Below are 15,420 nucleotides of genomic sequence, written 5' to 3' on the forward strand. Positions count from 1 at the left end.
AAACTATTCACTATATTTATTAATGACTTAGATAACACAATAGAGAGCCGTATGTCCAAGTTTGCCAACGACACAAATTATTGGTGCATAATAACTAGTGTAGACGGGAGCATGCAATTACAAAGAGACACTGATAGATTAAGTGAGTGGGCAAAACTGTGGCAGATGGACTTCAATGCAGGTAAGTGCAACGTCATCCATTTTGGACCAAAAAGGGATAGATCTGAGTATTTTTTAAATGGTAAAAAGCTAGGAACAGTGGAGGTCCAAAGAGATTATGGGGTCTATGTACACAGATCATGAAAATGTAGCATTCACGTACAAAAAATAATCAAAAAGGCTGATGGAACGTTAGCCTTTATAAGTAGAGGGTTAGAATATAAAGGAAGTTTTGCTACAGCTATACAAAGCCCTGGTTAAACTACATCTGGAGTACTGTGCACGGCTCTGGGCACCGCACCTTAGAAAGGATATATTGGCCTTGGAAGGACAGCGCAGATTCACCAGAATGTTACCTGAGCTCCGAGGATTAGATCATGAGGAGAGATTACATAAACGAGGCTTGTATTCCCTGGAATATAGAAGGTTAAGGGGTGATTTGATTGAGGTTTTTAGGATGTTGAATGGAATTGATAGGGTAGAGAGAAACTTTTTTCACTAGTGGGGCAGTCCAGGACAAGGGGACACAACCTAAAAATCAGTAGATGCTAGTTCAATTATTATTTTTAAATCTGAGATCAATAGATTTTTTGCTAGCCAAGGGTATTAAGGGATATGGAACCAAGGCAGGTGGATGCAGTAGGTTACAGAGCAGCCATAATCTCATTGAATGGCAGAATAGGCCTACTGCTGTTCCTATGATCGGTCCCATTTTCTCTTGGACATTCTGTAACCATTTACACCACCATCTTTTGTTTCTATAGGTGTCCCATTATCATCTCCTTTTGCCATTTACCCTTTTGTCACTTAATCACCTATGCTCTCCACCCCACTACAGACTTTTCCCTTTTGTTCTTTCCCTGCCCTCCTTTTCCCTGGCTTTGTTTGCTTAAAAGTTGTTCATCCCTAACATCTTCCAGTTCTGATGAAAGGTCATTGACCTGAAACATTAACTCTGTTTCTCTCTCCACAGACACTGCCTGACCTGCTGAGCGCTTCCAGCATCTTGTTTTTATTTCAGATTTCCAGCATCTGCAGTATTTTGCTTTTGTAGGAATTTGTCTTCAAACAAAACAGAAGCTGCTCTTTTTGCTAAACAGACTAATCTGCAGGTAGCATTGATGAATTATTGGATTCAAGGATTTCTTTTGATTGGGAAGAGCAACATGATTAAAAAAACATTAATGGATACTGCATTCATCAGACTAAGATATAATTTTTGCTTAAGGTCACTTATGTAAACAGTCTGGTAGAAATTACAGAAAAGGAAATCCAACTGTTACAGGCTGTTGACATTATTTACTAAGGTATGAAGACTTAATGTTCTGCTCGCTTGACTGCTTCGAATAAACAGCTTTACGTCAAAGTAAATCCACAGTTCTGGCCACCAGTTTTTAAGTTGTGGTGTGGATGCACCAGGCTCTGTGGTCATTTGAGGCTCACATATTGTGTGTAAAAGTGTATTGGCTTACTTAAATTGATAAATAGAAAAGACAGGTTTCATTGTGGGCATACAATCCAACGCACCCAATTTACACCTCAATATAACAGGAAAATCTGTCCTACAATACAAAACTACAGATTGTGAACAAGAGCTGAGGCCAACATTTCTTTTGGATTGGTTCCAGTTCTCTCCAAGTACTGTGGTTTAGTTTCTGTTCGACCTGGGAACTGTGTGTAGTTTCACTGAATTTACCCATGAAAGTAGAACTTCAGATTTTGTGTTATATTTTAAGTCTAAATGCGCGGTATACTTACAAAATCAATTTTAAAAAATCTTTTTTTAGAAATCTTTTTCTATAAATAATCTACTCAATTTATAGAATTTTTATGTCTTTTCTAAAGTTGCAAAGACACAAGCAACTCAGAAGATTATAATTTATACAGAATTTTATCATTTAAAAACATTTAAGAATTGTTGACTGAGTAACTCAATCGATTGTTTGTTATACCACTTCATGGTTCTGTTGCATTTTCTTTTCTTCTTTTGCAGGATGAAAAACGACAGCGGAAAGCAAATACAAATACAATATTGGGTACATAATCACCCAGTTATTATACAGCACCCATTGATACTGTACTTCAATAGTGGGAACCAGCCAGTTATATTGCATGCTATTGTGTGCAGAATCCTAGAATCGTATAATGTTACGGCAAGGAAACAGGCCATTCAACCCATCAAGTCTGCCAGTACTCCACCCCCCCCCCCCTCCCCCACACATGATCCACACAAACAAATGTAGAATGTTCATTACCAGCCTCCAGTTGTCGGTGAAATTTCTAATAGAAAAATCTGATAGATTTTAATGTATTGGCAGTGCTGCCGACTCTCAGAAAACAAAATTACAAGACGGGAGTGTGGGGGTGGTGGAAGAGAGAAAGAGAAAGGAATATGGTTTACAGATCAATCAGGAAAAAAAACACATTCTTTTGGAATGCTTTAATAACCAATGTTTAATTGTGAGCATCCTAGTGATAGAAAGGGAAATGTACAATTATATCCTGGCATACATGGAACAGCAGAACAACCCCCACCGTTTGTTTGCAAATAGAAACTGTCAGACAATTATCCATAATGCATCAAAACATTCTAAACTAAAACCAACATTGTGTTTCATTCCATTAAAACCCAAAGATTTCACATTTTATATCCCTTATAGCCCACTGGATATAAACCATAGCCTGTAACCAGCTAGTATATTTGGCTTTTTTATTTTTAAAAAAAGAAAATTCAGCTTGCTTCAGTCACTAACATGAATGTACTAAACATACATATTTAAAGCCATTGGACATGAAACAAAAGCAGAAGTAATCCCTGTCCAAATAAGCACTCCTCAAAATTATGTCTGATGTGGCACATAAGCATCCTATACAAGCTTAAATAGTACTGGAAATTCTATCTACTTATGTCCCAGAGTTGGCCCATACATATAAAAGTGTTATTAAAGCACAAAGTAAGGCTAGTATGATATGAATCTGAGTTAATAGTAGTGTGCCAAGTGCTTGCTACTGTGTTGAAACTGAGGTTTTAAAGGTAGTCAAAGCTAGTTTTCAAATAGTGACAATAGTTTTCTAAAGAGAATTTCAAGCTCTTTCAAATTCGATAGAAGAATTCTGACGGGCAATATTTTTGTTCAAGTTTTACATATTACAAAATGGTTATCAGATTTCCAGAAGATCAGCAGTAATATACTTTTTCACCAAATGGGCATCAAATAACCATATGTACATTAACATGTGATGTTTGCAATTGCATTAAATTCAACTTGTGTAGATTTGGAGGGTTCAGTGAGTCAGGTATGAAGAGAACATCTCTTTCTCAGAAAGGTGCACTGTCTTGTGGAAGTGTTTCCTCTGCACTTGGACTTGTAGCAGTAGGAGTATGATAGCCATCTTTGCTGTTATTTTCATTTCCAATAACCTTAGCCTGAAAAAAAAACACAATGTTAGAAAATACAGCTAGTGCTGTTACAATGGGCCATAATTTGCTGTCAAAATAACAGTGAGGCTAATGGTGCTCGTCGTTATTCATGCACAAATGGTACTGCAACTTCACGCAAAGGCCAGATGTGCGGTTAAACTCAAATATCCAAAAGTTGCTGTCCCAGTTTCACTGCTCCGCTGTTAGCTTCACGAAAATGGTGTCTTGCTGTCTGACTCATCATTGAACAGTGTGAAGATGCTGTATTGCATAGTAGACAAGAACTAAACTCGCCACAGAAAGTTAAGTCTTGTCTATTTCAGTCTAAGTACCCTTTTAATGACCTAAAAGGTGCTAAGTACTGCGAGTCAGCCTCTCTGGCGCTGAAAATTAACTATTACAAGTGTGGAGTCTCATTCCTTCAGGTTTTAATTGTTGTTGGAGATTTTAAAAATGTAAAACTTAATTTTTTAAAAAACTTTTCCTTCGTCTTTTCACTCTCTTAATCCATTCTTTCCTTCCCTCGCTATTCCTCTTTCTCTTCCTGATTTGACAGTGACTTCATCCACTCTAATTTACACTACTTCCTCAGTCCTTCTGCTGTTAATTTCACAATCCTTCAATCTGATTGGTTAAGGAGATACACAGTTGCTTGCCCTGTTCCCCTCGCTGTGACATTATCAGCTCGCACTTTCAGCCACTTGCCATGCAAAAAATTTTAAAACCGAAACGTGTAAGGGCAAGTCTAACTAACGGCAGACACAGTTCGATATCCTGCCATAGCAAATTATGGCCCATTATGTCAGATAGAATGTTTGGCAATGTTTTTAAATAAGCACCTTAAAAATGTGATCAACACATTACAAACTTGCATTTATGTAGTGCCTCATAATATCTCCAAAGCGTTTCACAACCAATTTTTTTTTTGGAGTACAGTATTGTTATGTTTGTGAACACAGCAAGGTCCCACAAACAGCAAATTAAATGCAGCTAATCTGTTTTTAAGGACAAGTGGAACATCTTAAAAAGGAATAATGCTGAACATGCAGGATAAATGCATTCCTAATACCTACAGGCTCAGACTAAACAAACCTAAATCATTTAGCAAACAAATTAAAAGTAAAATAAAGAGGAAAAGCAATTTCTACATATCCTGCATGGAGGGAAAGGGTTCACTGGGTATAAGAGAATGCAGAAACACATTAAAAAGATAAGCAAAAGAACCAAGAAAAAAATGCATAGCAGAGGCTAAACACAATAGTAAAAATTCTCTCAGTACTACAACATTAAGAAACCAATCAGAGAAGGGGTTAAAAATCCTAAAAGATGAAAATGATCTTGAAACAGATGAACATAAAATAGTAAAATACTGTGTATGATTATTTTCTCCAATTAGTCACAAGGGAATTCATCAGCAACATGTCCTCTGCAAACAGATAAATTCATTAACTTCTACCTCTGTTATTCAAAAGTCCTGCATAGCCTTAAAGGGCTTAAAGCAAGCAAATTCCCAGAAATAGACAGTATTAATCCCAGATTAATGAGACAGATTAGGAAGGAGGAGATTTAGCAATCATTAAGAGGGGGTCTGGATTCTGGAAGGTACCAGTAGATTATTAACGGGTTAACCTGGTGCCTATATTCAAAAAGGGGGCAACACAGACTCAGCGCAATTAATTCATTCCATGTAAAATAATGGAATTATCTGTACAAATAATAACCTAGCAGGCAGCATGGATTCAGAAGGGGAAGATCCTTCCTGACCAACCTCCTTGGGTTGTTACTTCAAAGTTGCCAAGTGGACCATGGAAAGCCCTAGGATGTGGTGTACCTAGACTTAAAGTTCCATACAAAAAGCTATTAGTTAAACTCAACATTGTAGGAGTCCAGGGTAAACACTTGGAATGGATAAGAAATTGGCTGATGGGTAAAAAACAAGTATTCATTAGAGGAGTTATGACAGGTGGGGAGGGGAGGGCAATACTCAGCGAGATGTCTCTGGCCTCTGTGTTGGGACCACTATCGTTAGTAATTTACATAAAATAAGTTAGATTCAGAAACTCAATGCAAAGTAGTCAAATTTCCAGATGATACCAAACCATAAGGGGCAGTTGAATTGGAGAAGGCAGCTAAGAATTTACAGAATGAATTGGATAAAATATGCAAGTAGGCAAAACAATGACAGATGAAACTTAATGTAATTAAGTATAAGGTATTACACATAGGAAGAAAATAAACAATAGACATACTCCACGAATGTTGTTGAAACAGCTATGGATGAAGCAAAAAGAGATCAAGAAGTCTTAGTAAACTTGACATCCAGCATGTCTAACCAACGCTGAGCAACAATCAACAAAGTCAACAGAATGTTGAACTGCATAGTTAAACGGTAAAATACAAGTCACAGGAAGTCATGATTAAACCGTATAGCACTCCGATCAGATTGCATCGAGTCCAGTGGACAAGTTCTGGCAGCAGAGACACAAGGGAGACATTCAAGCCCTGGAGGCAGTGCAGAAAAAAAAACCACGAAGCTGATCTTTACAGCCAAAAGTCTGAGTTATAAGAACATAAGAAATAGGAGCAGGAGTAGGCCATACAGCCCCATTCAATAAGATCATGGCTGATCTTCGATCTCAACTCCACTTTCCCACCCGATTCCCATATCCCTCGATTCCCCTAGAGTCCAAAAATCTATCTATCTCAGCCTTGAATATACTCATCAACCCAGCATTCACAGCTCTTTGGGGTAGAGAATTCCAAAGATTCACAACCCTCAGTGAAGAAATTCCTCCTCATCTCAGACTTAAATGGCCGACCCCCTTATCCTGAGACTATGCCCCCTAGTTCTAGACTCTCCAGCCAGGGCAAACAACCTCTCAGTATCTACCTTGTCAAGCCCCCTCAGAATCTTATATATTTCAATGAGATCACCTCTCATTCTTCTAAACTCGAGAATATAGGCCCATTTTACTCAATCTCTCATCATAGGAATTAATCTAGTGAACCTTCATTGGACCGCCTCTAAGGCGAGTATATCCTTCCTTAGATAAAGAGACACCAAAACTGTGCACTGTACTCCAGGTGTGGTCTCACCAAAGCCCTGTACAATTGTAGCAAGATTTCCTTACTCTTGTACTCCAACCCCCTTACAATAAAGGCCAGCATTCCATTTGCCTTCCTAATTGCTTGTTGTACCTGCATGCTAACTTTGTGTTTCGTGTACAAGGACACCCAGATCTCTCTGAACACCAACATTTAATAGTTTTTCACCATTTAAAAAATATTCTGTTTTTCTATTCTTCCCACCAAAGTGAATAACCTCACATTTCCCCACATTATACTCCATCTGCCACTTTCTTGCCCACTCACTTAATCTGTCTATACACCCCTTTTCAGATTCTGTGTCCTCCTCACAGCTTACTTTCCCACCTACTGTATCAGCAGCAAACTTGGATACATTACACTTGGTCCCTTTATCTAAGTCATTAACATAGATTGTAAATAGCTAAGGTCCCAGCATTGATCTTTGCGGCACCCCACTAGTTACAGCCTGCCAACCTGAAAATGACCCACTTATCCCTACTCTGTTTTCTGTCCGTTAACCAATCCTCTATCCATGCTAATATATTACCCCCAATCCCATGAGCCCTTATCTTGCGTAACCACCTTTTATTTGGCACCTTATCGAATGCCTTTTGGAAATCCAAATATACTACATCCACTGGTTCCCCTTGATCTATCCTGCTAGTTACATCCTCAAAGAATGCTAATAAATTTGTTAAACATGATTTCCCTTTCATAAAACTATGTTGACTCTGCCTTAATCATGTTATGATTTTCTAAGTGCTCTGTTACCACGTACTTAATAATGGATTCCAGCATTTTCCCGACGACTGACGTCAGGCTAACTGGCCTGTAGTGTCCTGTTTTCTCCTTCCCTCCTTTCTTGAATAGAGGTGTAACATTTTCTACCTTCCAATCCACTGGGACCATTCTAGAATCTAGGGAATTTTGGAAGATCACAACCAATTCATCCACTATTTCTGAACCACCTCTTTTAGAACCCTCGCATGTAGGCCATCAGATCCAGGGGACTTGTCAGCTTTTAGTCCCATTAGTTTGTCTAGTACTTATTAATCTACTTATATCAATGACTTAAAGTTCCTTACTCTTATTTGCCCCTTGGTTCCCCACTATTACTGGTATGCTTTTTGTGTCTTCTACTGTGAAAACAGGTACAAAATATTTGATTAACGTCTCTGCCATTTCCTTATTCCCCATTATAATTTCTCCTGTCTCAGCCTCTATGGGACCAATGTTTATTTTTGCTACTCTCTTCCTTTTTACATACTTGTAGAAGCTCTTACAATCTGCTTTTATATGTCTAGCTAGTTTGCTGTCATTCTGTTTTCTCCCTTTTTATCAATTTTTTGGTCATCCTTTTCTGGTTTCTAAAACTCTCCCAATCCTCAGCCTTACTACTGTTCTAAGCCTCTTCTTTTAATCTAATACTATCCTTAACTTCTTTAGCTAGCCATGGATGGATTGCTTTTCCCATGGAGTTTTTATTTCTCAAATGGAATATATATTCGGAATGTATATTTGTTGAGAATTCTGAAATATTTCTTTAAATGTCTGCCATTGCTTATCTACAGTCATACCTTACATTCTGATTTCCCAATCTACCTTAGCCAACTCGCCCCTCATACCTTTGTAATTGGCTTTAAGTTTAAGACTCTAGTTTCAAACTTAAGTATGTCACTCTCAATCTCAATGTGAAATTCATCACATGATCACTCTTCCCTTACTATGAGATTACTAATTAATCCTGTCTCATTACAAGTCAAGATCTAAAATAGCCTGTTTCCTGGTTGGTTCCACGACGTATTGTTCTAGGAAACTGTCTCTAATGCATTCTATGAACTCATCCTCCAGACTACCTTTGCCAATTTGATATGCCCAGTCTATTTGAAGATTAAAGTCCCCCACTTTATTGCATTAGCTTTGTTACAAGCTCCTATTATTTCTTGATTAATACTCTGTCCAATGGCATAGCTACTGTTAGGGGGCCGATAAACTCCTCCCACCAGTGTTTTCTGCCTCTTGTTATTTCTTATGTCCATCCACACTGATTCTACTTTCTAATCTTCCAAGCCAAGATCCTGTCTCGCAACTGTCTTTACGTCATCCTTTATCAAGCTACCCCCACTCCTTTTCCATTCAGCCTGTCTTTCCAAAATGTCAAATACCCTGGAGTATTTAGTTCCCAACCTTGGTCACCTTGCAACCACGTCTCTGTAATGGCTATTAGATCAAACCCTTTTATCTCTATTTGTGCCACTAATTTGTCTATCTTGTTAGGAATGCTTCGTGCATTCATAGCAAACATAGAAAATAGGAGCAAGTGTAGGCCATTTGGCCCTTCGGGTCTGCTCCACCATTCAAAATGATCATGGCTGATCGTCGAACTCAGTACCCTGTTCCCGCTTTTTCCCCATATCCCTTGATCCCTTTAGCATTAAGAAATATATCTATCTCCTTCTTGAATACATCTAATGACTTAGCCTCCACTGCCTTCTGTGGTAGAGAATTCCACAGGTTCACCACCCTCTGAGTGAAGAAATTTCTCCTCATCTCTGTTCTAAATGGCATACTCCGTATCCTGAGACTGTGACCCCTGGTTCTGGACTCCCCAGCCATCGAGAACATCCTCCCTGCATCGAGTCTGTCTAGTCCTGTTAGAATTTTATATGTTTCGATAAGATCACCTCTTATTCTTCTAAACATAGGCCTAGTCGACCCAATCTCTCCTCATACGTCAGTCCTGCCATTCCAGGAATCAGTCTGGTAAACCTTCGTTGCACTCCCTCCATGGCAAGGGCATCCTGCCTCAGATAAGGAGACCAAAACTGCACACAATACTCCAGATGTGGTCTCACCAAGGCCCTGTATAACTGCAGTAAGACATCCCTGCTCCTGTACTCAAATCCTCTTGCAATGAAGGCCAACATACCATTCGCCTTCCTAACTGCATGCTGCACCTGAATGCTCGCTTTCAGCGACTGGTGTACAAGGACGCCCAGGTCTCGTTGCACCTCCTTTTCCCAATCTATCACCATTCAGATAATAATCTGCCTTTCTGTTTTTACAACCAAAGTGGATAGCCTCACATTTATCCACGTTATACTGCATCTGCCATGTTCTTGCCCACTCACCCAACTTGTCTAAATCACATTAGAGCCTCTTTGCATCCTCCTCACAGCTCACATTCCACCCCAGCTTTGTGTCGTCTGCAAACTTGGAAATGTTATATTTAGTTCCCTCATCCAAATCATTGATATATATTGTGAATAGCTGGGGCCCAAGCACTAATCCCTATGGTACCCCACTAGTCACTGCCTGCCACCCGGAAAAAGACCCGTTTATTCCTACTGTTTCCTGTCTGTCAACCAATTCTCAATCCATGCCAGAATATTCCCCCCAATCCCATGTGCTTTAATTTTGCACACTAACCTCTTGTGTGGGACCTTATCAAAAGCCTTCTGAAAATCCAAGTACACCACATCCACTGGTTCTCCCCTATCTATTCTACTAGTTACATTCTCAAAAAAACTCCAGTAGATTTGTTAAACATGATTTCCCTTTCATAAACCCATGCTGACTTTGTTCAATCCTGTTAATGCCTTCCAAGTGTTCTGTTATCACATCTTTTATAATAGACTCGAGCATTTTCCCCACTACTGATGTTAGGCTAACTGGTCTGTAATTCCCTGTTTTTTCTCTCCCTCCTTTTTTTTTAAAATAGTGGGGTTACATTTGCCACCCTCCAATCTATAGGAACTGTTTGAGTCCATAGAATTTTGGAAGATGACCACCAATGCATCCACTATTTCAGGGCCACTTCCTTTAGTACTCTGGGATGTAAATTATCAGGCCCTGGGGATTTGTCAGTCTTTAGCCCCATTAATTTCCCTATCACTTTTTTTTTACTAATACTGGTTTCCTTCAGTTCCTCCCTCTCTCTAGACCCTTAGTTCCCTAACATTTTTTGTGTCCTCCTTTGTGAAGACAGAACCAAAGATGTGTTTAATTGTTCTGCCATTTCTTGGTTCCCCATTATAATTTCCCCATTTCTGACTGTAAGGGACCTACATTTGTCTTCATTAATCTTTTTCTCTTGACATATTTATAGAAGCTTTAAGTCAGTTTTTATGTTCCCTGCTAGTTTACTCATAGTCTATTTTTCCCCTCTTAATCAATCTCTATGTCCTCCTTTGCTGAATTCTAAACTGCTCCCAATCCTCAGGCTTTTTCTGGCAATTTTATGTGTCTCCTCTTTGGATCTAATACTATCCTGAATTTCTTTTGTAAGCCACCTTTCCTGTTTTATTTTTGCGCCAGACAGGAATGAATAACTGTTTTTTTTTTTGAAGTTACAACATGGAAACAGGCCCTTCGGCCCAACATGTCCATGTCGCCCAGTTTATACCACTAAGCTAGTCCCAATTGCCTGCACTTGGCCCATATCCCTCGATACCCATCTTACCCATGTAACTGTCCAAATGCTTTTTAAAAGACAAAATTGTACCCGCCTCTACTACTGCCTCTGGCAGCTCGTTCCAGACACTCACCACCCTTTGAGTGAAAAAATTGCCCCTCTGGATCCTTTTGTATCTCTCCCCTCTCACCTTAAATCTGTGCCCCCTCGTTATAGACTCCCCTACCTTTGGGTTCTAATTCCTGCACACTTTCTTTCAATATTAGCCATTGCCTATCTACCGTCATCCCTTTTAGTAAAGTTCCCCAATCTATTATAGCCAACTCGCACCTCATACTTTTGTAATTTCCTTTTTTAGATTCAGGACCCTAGTTTCGGATTCAACTACTTTACTCTCCATCTTAATGAGGAATGCTATCATGTTATGGTCGCTCTTCGCTAAGGGACCCCGCACAACAAGAATGTTAATTAATCCTTTCTCATTGCACAATACCCAGTCTAGGATCGCCTGTTCTCTAGTTGGTTCTTCAATGTATTGGTCTAGAAAACCATCATGTACACACTCCAGGAATTCCTCCCCCACAGTATTATTGCTCATTTGGTTTGACCAATCTATATGTAAAGTCACTCATGATTATAGATGTACCCTTCTTGCATGCGTCTCTAATTTCCTGTTTAATACCCTCCCCTGCATCTCCACTACTGTTTGGGGGCCTATAGACAATTCCCACCAATGTTTTCTGCCCCTTGGTGTTTCTTAGCTCCACCCGTACAGATTCCACATAGTGATTTTCGGGGCCAATATCCTTCCTCACTACTGCATTGATTTCCTCCTTTACTAACAATGCTACCCAACCTCCTTTCCCTTTTTGTCCTAAATATTGAATACCCCTGGATGTTCAGTTCCCATCCTTGGTCACCCTGCAGATATTCAGATGTAGAGCCATTATTTTTAACTTTTTAAACCTTATTCCCTGCTTTGACCTTATTCGTTGATTCACTATTTCCGATAAGGTCTCTGTCCCTTCCTGTCACACTCTGCTTATCTTTACCCAAATCACTACGCTGCTCTATTGCCTTGTCTTTTAACTTTAGATTTCTAAATTTCCCCTCACCTGACTCTTCTCTCCCCCCCGCTCCCCACCCTAATTATTCAATTCGCCGGGACAATGGTCGCAACCCGGTTTAAGTGGAGCCCTTCCCAACAGAACAGCTCCCTCTTTCTTCAGTACTGGTGGCAGTGCCCCATGAATCGAAACCCCTTCTTCCCACACCACTTTCAGCCATGCATTTAACACTCTGATCTGCTTGTCCCTATGCCAATTTGCGCGTGGCTCAGGTAGTAATCCAGAGATTACCACTTTTGAGATTCTGCTTATTAATTTAGATCCTAGCTCCTCAACCTCCCTCAGCAGAATCTCATTCTAGGTTTTACCTATGTCGTTGGTTCCTACACGGACCATGACAACTGGATCTTCCCCCCTCATGCTCCAAGCAAAAACTGGAGAAACTTGGCCTTTTTAGCTGGAAGAGACACATTTGGGGGTGATTTTAGATAAGTATACAAGATACTTATGAGAATAGAAATGGTAAATCTGGAATATTACTTTAAATTAAGCTACAAAGGGTAGGACAAGGGGGCATAGTTCAAACTAGTAAAATAAATTGAGAGCTGATGACTAGAAATTCTTCTTCACATAAAGAGTAGTCAATGTAACAAAGACTTCCAGGAAGAGTAGTAGATAGGAAAACCCTGGAATCTTTTAAGAAACAATTGATTGCTGAAATGGGAGGTCTTTTAGGATCATTCTGGATGGATGAAGATGGGCTGAAAGGCTTTCCTCATCCCTAACAATCTTGTTGAGGAATGAAAGTAAGCGAAGACAGTGGAAGAACTCCTTGCTCTTCGAGTAGCACTTTCATCTAAATATGCAGATGGAACCTCCAATAATGCAGCATTCATTCAGCATTGTATTGAAGTGTCACTCTAGATTACATGCTCGAGTTTTGGAGTGGGGCTTGAACCCACAACTCTGACTCCGGCAAGAAAGCTACCAACGGAGCCACGGTGACACTTAGTGTAAGCTGAGGTTTTAACATAGAAGATCAGGGAATATACTTGAATCCTATATTGCAGACTCCTTTCTTAGAATGTTGATATCACTTTTTTGGGGTTTATGACTATGCTGCTACAGGGGGAATTTGGTGTAATATATGCTAAATTTAGCTCTACGTTAAATTCATTGGACAGCAAGGCTGGGAGATATCAATTAAAGTTCAGATAGGATGTCTGAACCAGCTTGCTAGAGAGATAATAAAAGGTGGTTAACATTTTAATGATAGTTCACAATTATTACTGCTGTGACAGTTCTATTCATTTCAACTCAACAGGTTCATTGCCAAATTACACTATTGGATTCTGCAATGATAGTCAGGAGAGAAAACTGGAAATTGCAGGAAGAGGTGGTTTTGCCCTAGGCTAAAGGCCAGAATGTAGAGGGATTATTTTGTTTAAGTAAGACAACCCACTGATGTGGAGAAGCATAGCATGTTCATTATTTTATGTTATCACACAAAGACAAGTTGTGTTGACTGAAGTAAGTGAATCCGTTCACAACGGTTGCTCTATATGCTCATGTGCTGTGAAATAAAGCTACTCAAGGATATGTACAAAGCTTCGCCTTACCAAGTGCTTGCTCACTCTGTCTTTGGAGAGATTGAAGTACACATGCGAAATACAAGAATATCCGGTTCAAGTCACATTGGGGTATTATTATACTATAGTGTGACCTGGGGCTTCAACAAGCAGACGGGAGCAACTGACACCACTGTACCCAAGAAAACATCAATGGCAAATCTGAATTTTTAGTAGCTGACTTGGGGTACATTATCTAGGCCACTGGTTTACAGTCTTCACAAATATGGACAGAATCACAAAATACATTCTCAAAACAACAGTAAAAGTCCAGGAATTCCATTCATTAAAAACTGAATGACTTAATCATCATAAATCGCTGTTCTTATATACTATAAAGTGTAATTGTAACTTTGAAAGAACAATAATTATCTTGATTTGATCAAAACAAAGATGATGCAGCATGAGTATCAATAGTCTTACTTTCAATACTGACAAATTATAGAGATTGTTGCCTAGTCATGGAGAACGTTAACCGTTAATGACTAACAGCACCCACTTATGTGTTGAGCCGTACACACACATTTTAAATCTAATCATGTCAAACATGAGGACAAGTATAAAACGCTTCATTGTCAAAGTTCAAGAAACAGAGAGAATCATAGAAATTCCAGCACATTATGATGTAATTCAGTCAGTTGTGTCCGTACAGGTGTTGGCTCTTGAACTGAAGGTAGCTACAGTAATTTCATCCCTGTCCCCTCCCAACTCCCCAAATAATCAGCTGATTTTTTTTAAAATAAAAGAGCACAACTTGGCAGTATAACTTGGTTTCCACATCTGCGTGACATAATCTGCAGCTTCTACATTTACACTGACGATACCAGCTCTACCTCTCTTGACCCTTTCACTGCCTTTGTGCTATCTGAACGCTTGTCTGATGGAAGAGTCATAATTTCATAGAATCATAGAAAGGTTACAGCACAGAAGGAGGCCATTCAGCCCATCGAATCCACATTGGCTCTATGCAAGAGAAATCCAGCTAGTTCCACTCCACCGCCCTTTCCCCATAGCCCTGCAAATTTTTCCTTTCAAGTACTTATCCAATTCCCTTTTGAAGGCCATGACTGAATCTGCCTTCACCGCCCCCTCGGGCAGTGCATTCCAGATCCTAACCACTCGCTGTGTAAAAAAGCTTTTCCTCACCGAACCGTTGGTTCTTTTGACAATCACATTAAATCTATATCCTCTGGTCCTTGACCCTTCCGCCAATGGGAATAGTTTCTCTGTCTACTGTCTAGACCCTTCATGATTTTGAATACCTCTATCAAATCTCCTTGCAACCGTCTTTGTTCCAAGGAGAACAACCCCAGCTTCTCAAGTCTATGAACGTAACTCAAGTCCCTCAACCCTGGAATCATTCTAGCAAATTCTTCCAGCTACAAACTCCATTCCCCCGCTTGGCCACCGTCTCAGGCTGAACCAGACTGTTCACAACCATTGGCGCCCTATTCAACTGTGATCTGAATTTCTAACCCCATGTCCTTCCCATCACCTCCATGACAAACACTGCTTACCTCTACCTTTCTAACATCGCCCGACTCCAGCCTTACCGCAGCTACTGAAACCCTCATTGATGCCTTTGTCATCTTCAGACTTGATTACTCAACGGTCTCCTGGACAGCCTCCCATCCTCCAGAAACA

At 39.8% G+C, this 15,420-nt stretch overlaps 1 protein-coding gene across 5 annotated transcripts in view; it reads right to left on the reverse strand.

Moving 5' to 3' along the window:
• Positions 1–2,584: 2,584 nt before the first annotated feature.
• The window catches only part of tpd52l2b (tpd52 like 2b), a 74,942-nt gene continuing 62,106 nt past the window's right edge, over positions 2,585–15,420 (reverse strand). For all 5 annotated transcript variants that reach the window (XM_068000477.1, XM_068000478.1, XM_068000475.1 and 2 more), the window contains one exon: positions 2,585–3,586. In XM_068000477.1, coding sequence (XP_067856578.1) covers positions 3,479–3,586 — 108 coding nt within the window. In that variant the 3' untranslated portion in view covers positions 2,585–3,478. The remainder of the gene's footprint in view (positions 3,587–15,420) is intronic.

The sequence above is a fragment of the Heptranchias perlo genome, chromosome 19, assembly GCF_035084215.1.
Source record: "Heptranchias perlo isolate sHepPer1 chromosome 19, sHepPer1.hap1, whole genome shotgun sequence".
NCBI classification, from domain to species: domain Eukaryota; kingdom Metazoa; phylum Chordata; class Chondrichthyes; order Hexanchiformes; family Hexanchidae; genus Heptranchias; species Heptranchias perlo.